Raw genomic sequence first — 8,952 nt, forward strand, 5'->3', positions numbered from 1 at the left:
GACTTAATTCTTAGGACAGTCCATGAACACGGTTAAAATATCAATCAGTGCGAAAGGAGCCTCTCCCAACTCAACCTGCCCTCCTTCCCACCCAGTCTTGTACCTCTTTCAGATGAGGAGTGGGGGGTAGGTGTCCCCATTCTAACAATACAGGAAGCTCTGTGCTCTGCGTCCTTGCTTCTAGTTCATGTAGTAAGTCCACATCTGCACACATGGCTGCCTGTGTTCTGCTCACAGCTGCACCCTGAGACCAGCACACAGACATCTGGACTGCAGCCAGCCCTTGGCTAATTCAAATAACAACACTGAACATGTGCATTCAGGGTTAAGTATGTCTTCTCCCAAGCAGATTTGGAGGAGAACACCTGGCTGAGAGTAAGTGCATTCACCATCCAGAAAGGCAGTATGAATTTAAAGTCCTGGCCATGGTGGGTGGGAGCTGGCTTCTCTGCCTTTCCCAGCACTATTGTGCTGACTTTTAAATCTCTTCTAATCTGACAGTGTAAAATGACTTCTCTTCATTGTGACACTTACTGGATTTTGAAGTTGTCCTTTCTATATATCTGAAAGCCACGTGTTTCCATTTATGTTCCCACTTCTTTGCCCAGTCTGACTCCATCACACCTGTGTCAGTGAATCCATGCTGTATATGCTGCCTCCCTGACAGTCACCTAAGTGGCTATCTAGTTATCAGATAGATGGTCAGGTGTCCTGATGCTTGTGTTCAGGTGACTCCTACATTACTTAATGTGGACTCTAAAGAGCAAAGATAGTGGTGCTGGCAATTCAGAGGTGATAAAAGATGACTCACATTCCTCCCAGGACAGAGATTTCCTGACACTACTCAGAAGTACGAGATCTAAAGTCTATGACGTGCTCATGTCTGGAATTTCCCACGACCACAGCTGCATGTAACTGAAACCAAAGGAAGCAGAAGTTCAGATGGGGGGGACGACTCTGGGCCCCAAGTCTGTTTTCTCCCCATTCTGGCAACACCGCGGCCACTTGAGCCTGGACTGGCTAGTCCTCTGCCTTGCTGCTGCCTTTCCCCTGGTCTTTTCTCCATCCAGGGGACAATGGATTCTTCTAAACCAGGAGCCGGTCATGCCTCTCCTCTGCTCACCGCCTTCCACTGGCTCCATCTACCCAGAGTCGAAGGCTTTGCTGTGGCTCACCCGTCCCTGGGGAGCCTCGAGGGGCCTGGGCCCTCTGCTCCTGCGCCCACTCCGGCCCTTCCGGGTTTCACTCTTCTGGCCATTGGTCCCTGGAGAAGGTCCCTCCCCTACCTCAGCTCGGCTCAGAGGCCCCTGCTGAGCGACACCTGCCTGGTGGATCCCGGCCTCTACCACAGCTCCTGCCCTTGCTGGCTTTAGGCTCACTGTGACCTTCCAACATGCCATGCTTTCCTGCTGTTTATGGCCATTGTCCCCAAATGGAATGGAATCTCCTTGTTTTCCCATTTTTAAAGTTGCCATGGTGGCCGCACTTAGAATTTGCTATCAAATAAACATGAGATAAATATTTGCCAAATGAGCAGATGGTTGAGTTAAATAGTCACTTACGCTCCTGCATGGTGGCCTTTTTTTCTCTTTGTGGTACTGGAGATAGAAGCCAGGCCTTGTGTGCTAGGCCAGTGCCCCACCACTGAGCAGCCCCCAGCTCCTCGCCAGAACCGGGCTCAGGGGTGTGAGGAATGCCAACAGTATATTTATTTATTTTGAGACAGGGTCTCGCTAGGTGGCCGAGGCTGGTCTTGAACTTGCAATCTCCTGCCTCAGCCTCCCAGGTAGCTGATCACGGGTGTGCACCATCATAACCAACAGTCTTTCTCTTGGTGTGAAGGGAATCAGATGTTTCTGGCATTAATGTAGCAAATATCTTCCTAGTTTTTGCTTTATGATTTTATTTAGATATTTTTTTCTATGCAGAAGTTTTGATAATTAGGTAGGCAAAATATTTAATTTTTAATTTGTGATTTCTGGATTTTATTCAGATTAAAAAACTTTTGTGTGCGTGTGTTTGTGTGTGTGTGTGTGTGTGTGTGTGTGTGTATATATATATATATATATATATGCGCTAAAATATACATAGAACATAAAATTTGCCATTTTATATGTGCCTTTCAGTGTCATTAAGCACATTCACACTTTGCACAACCGCCCATCTCTCCACCTCCCTCTTTCCCTCTCTCCCTCCCTGTCTCCCCCTCCCTGTCTCCCTCTCCCTGTCTCTCCCTCTCCCTGTCTCTCTCTCTCCCTGTCTCTCCACCCCCTGTCTCCCTCTCCCTGTCTTTCCCTCTCTGTCTCTCCATCTTCTGCTTCCACCTCCCTCTCTCTCCCTCCCTGTATACCTCTCCCTGTCTCTCCCTCTCCCTGTATCTCTCCCTCCCTGTCTCTCTCTCCCTCTCCCGTCTCTCCACCTCCCCAGTCTCCACTTCCCTGTCTTCCCCTCCCTGTCTCTCCCCCTCTCAGTCTATCCCTCTCCCTGTCTCTCTCTCCCTGTCTCCACCCCCTGTCTCCACCTCCCTGTCTCCCTCTCCCTGTATCTCTACCTCCCTGTCTCTCTCTCCTTGTCTTACCTCCCCGTCTCCAACTCCCTTCTCTCCACCACCCTGTCTCTCCCTCCCTGTCTCTCCACCCCCTATCTCTCCACTTCCCTGTCTTCCCCCCCCTCTCCCTGTCTCTCCCTCCCTGTCTCTCACCCCCTGTCTCTCCGTCTCCCTGTCTCTCTCCTTCCCTCTCTCTCCCTCCCTCCCGCCCTCTCTTCCTCCCTGTCTCTCACTCTCTGTCTCTCCATACCCTTGTCTCTCCCTCCCTGTCTCCACCCCCTGTCTCTCTCTCTCTGTCTCCACATCCCTCTCCCAATCTCTCTGTCTCTGTCTCTCCACTCCACCCTCCACCTCCCTGCCTCCCTGCTTACACACCTGTTTCCTCTGAACACTTAGTCTCCTTCCGGCCTCCCCCCCCCCCCCGTTTCTACCTGTCTCCAGGGGTTGGGCTACTGTCCAGGCACCTTGAATTTGAGGAACGTATCTCTGTGTTGATGTTCGGGGATAGGGGACACATTCTGGCCCCTATTTATTAAGAATGTCGGCGTTGAGATGTTTCCTTCCTTCGGGCTCGAACCCTGTCAGCCCCTGCACCACCTGGTAGGAAGCTCATCTCCAGTGGGACTGACCACTGCCTCCCAAGAGCTCTGCCTCCACTGACCTGGATAACTGTGGGTTCCCAAGGTGGCTCCCTCTCCCTGTCTCTACCTCCAGTGGCCAGTGGAGCTGAGGGGTCAGCCTTTTACCAGGGCACACTGAGACCCACCGGCTACAGGGGCCGCTGGACCTACCAGAGGGTGCCCTGCAAGAGAAACCTAGAGTGTGAATCCCACCCAACCCCATAGTGAGTGTCCCCTCTGAAGTGGGTATGAGAATTCCCAGGTCCCAGAGACAAAGGAGGTGCCAATGCCCTCTGGGGCTGGTCTGTCAACTCTGAGCGCATGGGCTAGCAGGAGGGGTCAGCCCACCTTCCAGCCCCAGCCCCTCCTGTGGCCTGCCAGGCCACAGTGGGCAGGCAGCTGGGCAGGAGGGTCTGCCATCAAGCGCAGGAAGTGGGAGCCAGTGGGGAAGAGGGAGGCGTCACTAACCATGGCCACTCCCGAGTGTGTTCCTACCCGTTCCTCTTGGTACCTGGGGGCAGGTGGAACTGTCTTCATTCCCGTGTTGTGTGTTTGGTTTTAGTTTCGGCGCTGGGGTGCATCCCCCGCCCGGTGCACACCTGGCGAGTCCTGTACCCATGAGCAGCATCCCCAGTCCTAGTTACCCTTGCTTCACCCACGAGAAGACGGAGGGTCACAGGGAGATTTCATGGGAGAAAGAAGCCTGGCTGAGATGGCAGCAGGGGGACCTTGGGTCTGAGGCTCAAGCTCGCCTGAGGAATCAAGCAGTGCCATGATGGCTCTGGGCGTCCTAGAAGAATTCCTGGCCCTTCTCTGCCTCAGCGGCGACCCAGGCAAGGAGCACAGTGTGGTTCTGAGAACTCAGAGGGTGTGCAGCCCACGGCAGGTTCCTTCCACATCTACTCATGAGACAGTTACTGAACCAGGCCAGAGCTGGCATGAGGCAGGCACAGGGCAGACAGACACCACTCAAACCCAGTGTGGAGTCCCCACAATCCTGCTTCCTCCCCTGCGTTAGTTGATAGAAAATAGAAGTCAGTGGACAAAGTTGCAGGCCATCCTTAGGAACATATAGCCCTGGAGGCCAGAGCCCAGCGCTCAGAAGAGAATCGAGCATGTGGGTCAAGCCAGTGTACTTGGGCTCTGTGTTACAGCGACTTGGCTGTTCCCGAGCTGACCCATGCATGTGTGGTGTGCTGCGTGGTGAGGTTTCCATCAACAATGGCCTCCCACATGGTGCTCCCAGAAGATCGTATTGCCGAGTGATGTCACAGCTTCAGCACAACACATACACTCCACGATGTTTGCAGTGATATACTTGCCTAACAAGTTATTTCCCAGAACATATGTTTTTACATACAGTCCACTGAGCAAAAAGGACAGTGTGAACAGTGTCCTCTCAACTGTTTCCATGGATTCCTACTAGGGTGGGCAGGGTGGGAAAACAACACAGGAGTGTTGAGGGGAAAGTTCTCCAACAGCGTCTCAGTTTCAAATCACACCCAATATCTGGGTGACCGTGGGAAACACACCTTCTCCCACTTCATGTTGTAATCTTATTCTCTATTGCCACAAGAAAATACCTACAGCAGGAGGGAGCTGTGGAGCAGGACTCGTAACCACAACAAAACGTGGCCAATTTCAGTTCTCCACGCACCCTGACCCTCCTCCCTCTGCAGGGAGGAGGCTGTGCCCTGGGGCAGGGGCAGCAGGTGGAATGCATGGACGGTCGGTCTCATTGGAATCTGTCCCTTTTATTTTCAATATCCCTCTGGGTACCCGAAGGCAAAGCAGTGGGCACAAGGTTCCTAGGTGCCCTGGGAACAGCCCTTGGCAGGTGTCTTTGCCACTCCTACTGGTAAAATGGCAGGAGAGGCCCCCACCGATACAAGATGGGAACCTTGAGCATTTGGTGACGAGGACAGGGACAGCCGGGCAGCAGGAGATAGCCTTTGCCTTCCGCTGCAGCAGGTTGGTGCCAGGGTTCCAGGAGGCACGGGAAGTGGGTGATCTGGGGAAGCTTATTGGGGTCGCCCTGGGCCAGGCACAGGTTGGGGGAAGCCGGGTACGCCCAGGGGCAGATGCTGGACAGCACACACCTTGACCCCGACTCCGACTCCGCGCTGGCCCCAGAGTCCTGTGGAGGGAAGAAGCCGGGCAGTCCCAGGTCTCTGGCAGTCATGAGGGGTCTTTCGAAGGCAGGGAACCCGTCCTCCAGCTTGGGGTTGGGGCTGGCCACAGGCCTATAGAACTCTTTGTAACGGAGCTGGGCATCGAGCTTGGCCTGCTGTGGAGACAGATCATAGGCCAGGGCTGAGGAGGACACCCGGCCACCCCAGGCACCCAGACAAAGCGCTTTTCTTTATTTTTAAAAGTTCTAAACTCTGCGTAGTGGTGTGAGTGGCAGAGGGACTGCTGGGGGACAGAGGGCTTAGGCAGGACTCAGTCTTGCTCCCCCAGGGAAGCCCCCGGTGTCTGTGCCTTTCTAGAATGTTTCGTGGACGTGGGAACATCTGCATGTGCATCTGCCCCAGCTGCTGGGCTCTGCGTGGCCCGCCATTCTGCTCCCTCTGGGTTCCTGTCTGTGGATCGACACCTCCCTCCGTCTGGGTCTTATTTTGGGTGGGGAAAGAGGCCCCGGGAGAGGAATGATGGTGACTCTGACCACTGTGCACATGACAGTTATGTCCAGTACAAACCAGCGACCGAGACCACTCCTGCCACTCGGCCCACGGAGGCTGCCAGCCCGGCGCATCTGAGTGCCCTGCAGGTTCACCAGCACACCTGGCGCCCGCTGGGCAGCAATAAGGGATGGCCTGCGACAGGGCATGACCTCTCACCGGGGAAGAGACGGCCCATCTGCAGTCGGTGACCGGAACCACGACTGCACGCACTGAGCAGCACTCAAAGGCCTGGCAATGCCCACGGCAGCCAGAGGGCAGGGGGCAGGAGTGACTGTCCACTACTAGGGGGACACACATGGAGAGAGAAAGGGGCTCAGCCTCCCCCAGACCCCCATCCCATCTCTGGGTGAGTGAACGCCACGGGCCAGGTGGCCAGGTGTGGCTGAGTGAGACAAGTGCCCAGAGGAAAGGGGAAGTCCCCTGCTGGGTCACCCAGGGCGCTTGATCATGAAGGCCAGGGGAGGGTGTGAGTGACCCAGGCCAACACGTGAGAACATTCAAAGGCCATTTGTTCAAAGGGACACACATAGGGAGAAGCCACTGCACAGGAGGCCCACAGGAAGGAGGGCTTGGGGCTACACAGGAGGTGCGGGCGTGGGGGGCCCTGGGTGATGATGTGGGTACTTGGTGCTGCCTCTGTCAGTGTCATGTATAATTTCCAGTCTTTCCTACATAATGTTTTTTTTTGTTTGTGTTTTGCAGTAGGAGGGATTGAACCCAGGGGGGGCCTAACCACTGAGCCACGTCCCCAGCATTTTTGACTTTTTATTTACAGGGTCTCATTGTGTTGCTGAGGCTGGCTTTGAACTTGCAGTCCTCCTGCCTCAGCCTCCTGAGATGCTGAAATTACAGGTGTGCGCCACCGCATCTGGCTGTGTGCCTAATTTCTATATGATGTGCATTTTAACCAGTGCCCACACACGTGCACACACACATGCAGACACACAGGTGCAGACACACATGCAGGCACACATGTGCGCACACACGTAGACACACATGCACACATACAGAGCCTCTGAGCCAGGCCTCCTGGCACTGGATGGTTTTTTTTTTTTTTTTTTTGGTAAGTGTGTAAGGTCTGCACTCATAGGGGGTGAGCAGGGCGGCTCAGGTAGAGAGCTGAGTGGGTGTCAAGGCGGTGACAATGTCCTACCTCTCCGGGCATGGCCCTGGAGTATCTGTGCTTCCCGTAGGGCTGGAAGTGCACCATGTAGGAGCTCTGGTACATGTCTAAATCCACGGGGGCCTACGCACAGGGAGAGTGGAAAGAAGATCCCGGTCTCATCACCCTTCCTCTAAGCCATCCAAGGGCTTCTCGCTGCAGGACAAGGACCAGCTGTGGGGCCTGGCGTCCACCTGCCTTCACCACCTCCCCACCACGGCATGTCCAGACGCTCCTCTTCCCACTTGTCCCCAGGCTGCACCCTGCTGTCTCCTGATGGAAACAGGGTTCCCTCTTCTCCCGCCAGCAAACTCCTAGGTATCCTTCAAGACCCAGATCAAATGCCACTTCCCCCAAAGTCTCTCTCCCAACCTTCCATTCTCCACCTCACCAGAATCAAACCCTTTCCCTTCTGCTCCAAGAGCAGTTTCACCCCCCTCCAGGATGGTCCTGTGGTGTGTCGTGAGGATTTAAAGAACCTTGTCTTAGGCATCTCTGTAGCCCAAGCCCAGCACAGGTGCCTGGCACACTGTGGGTGCCTAATAAATGCTTGCTGGATAAATAAATAGACCCCAGAATGCTGTAACGCTTAGCTGCTCTATGCCTGTTTCAAAAACATAAAAACAAAGGCCTTTGCTCCAGATGAGCAGAGGGAGCCTCCAAAGAGCCTTGTCCTCTCCTGAGGCTCCTTGCTGAGATGGTCACAGGGGACCACACCACTCACCTGTCCTGGGTACACCGTACGTTCCATGTCCAAGGCTCTAGAGGGACAAATTGGTTAGCCAGCAGCTACCATCAAAAGTTGTGCCGACCAAGGCCTGTTCCTGTTCCTCTTGTCTGTGCCTTGCACCTCCTGGCCACCTCCCTGCACAGAGCCCCCACCCAGGGTTGCTGGAGGCACCAGAGACCCATGGATGGTGGACAGGGGCCCTGGGTCAGGGGACCTAAGGCCTCTCACACATCAGGTTTAACTCTCCCACAGGAGAGGCAGACAGAGGGCAGGTGGTTTGTGGGAAATGTCAAACCACCACCTGTGTAGGGAATGTAAACCCTGAGCCCATATTTCCTGCCAATTCCATGGTGTAAACACTCCACCTAGGAAGTCACTGAGGCTAGACTGCAGGACGTGCACACTCAGGCCCTGGGGAGCCAGCTCCCCGCACCCAGTTCCCATGGGCCCGAGGCTCAGCCTGCCTGGGGGAGGCTGACCCAGGCCCAGCCCCGGGCACGTCACTCCGGAGCAGGCGTGTTCTGGGCCAAGAGTCAGCAGCTCTGCATTCGGGTTTCAGGATGGCAGCTCAAAGTCCAGCCTGCCCCTCGGCTGCAGCACCTGTGAGCTCAGAGAGCTCACTCCACTGCATGTGTGTGGACCATTGGGGGTCTTGGGGGTCACAAGCTCTGGGGCTTGAACCCAGGGAAGCTCTCCTATTGAGCTAGATCCCCAGCCCTTTTTATTTTATTTTGAGACAAGATCTTGCCAAGCTGCCCAGGCTGGCCTTTAACTTGCCATCCCCCTGCTCAGCCTCTCAAGTAGCAGGCATCACAGGTGTGGGCCTCTGTGCCCAATGACCTGACACTCTCGATGAGGGCTCCATTCACTCTTCTGAGCAAGCCGTGGCCAGCAGGAGGGGCACAGGCATAGCTCAGCTGGCCCCATGTCCCTCCTGTGCAGACAACTGCTCTCCCAGGGACTGTGGACCCTCTTCCATGCTCGGAGCCTACCCCTCCTTCTGCCAGCGTGCACGGTGTTCCTGCCCTTGTAGCCCAAGTGCCCCTGCTGCAGGGAGAGCTGCTGTGGTGTCCCATGCCACACTTGTGCCTGAGACAGCCTGACCCATGCCGTGGGGCTGTTGTGGTCACAGGCCTGGCCATTGTGATGTGGTGGTGAGTCAGCTGTCCTGCATTGCAGTGCCCCGTGCCTGGCTCACATCTTCAGAG

General features: G+C 55.2%; 1 protein-coding gene across 1 annotated transcript; it reads right to left on the reverse strand.

Annotated features, from left to right (window-relative positions):
• Positions 1-4,467: 4,467 nt before the first annotated feature.
• Spmip9 (sperm microtubule inner protein 9) lies at positions 4,468-7,765 on the reverse strand. The gene is made up of 3 exons (XM_005338466.5): positions 7,739-7,765; positions 7,006-7,098; positions 4,468-5,455 (listed from the first exon to the last, which is right to left on the reverse strand). Exons 1-3 carry the CDS (start codon positions 7,763-7,765, stop codon positions 5,021-5,023), a joined length of 555 nt encoding a protein of 184 aa, XP_005338523.3. The 3' UTR covers positions 4,468-5,020.
• Positions 7,766-8,952: the final 1,187 nt, after the last annotated feature.

Source organism: Ictidomys tridecemlineatus, chromosome 12 (genome assembly GCF_052094955.1).
Source record: "Ictidomys tridecemlineatus isolate mIctTri1 chromosome 12, mIctTri1.hap1, whole genome shotgun sequence".
NCBI lineage: Eukaryota > Metazoa > Chordata > Mammalia > Rodentia > Sciuridae > Ictidomys > Ictidomys tridecemlineatus.

Bases quoted from the DNA above. Each gene is read 5' to 3' on its own strand.
- Spmip9 (XM_005338466.5), bottom strand. From the start codon at position 7,765: ATGGAACGTACGGTGTACCCAGGACAG. The intron at 7,099-7,738 runs GTGAGTGGTGTG...CCCTGTGCGTAG, and splicing joins GTACGGTGTACCCAGGACAG to GCCCCCGTGGATTTAGACAT. The intron at 5,456-7,005 runs GTAGGACATTGT...CTGTCTCCACAG, and splicing joins CCAGGGCCATGCCCGGAGAG to CAGGCCAAGCTCGATGCCCA.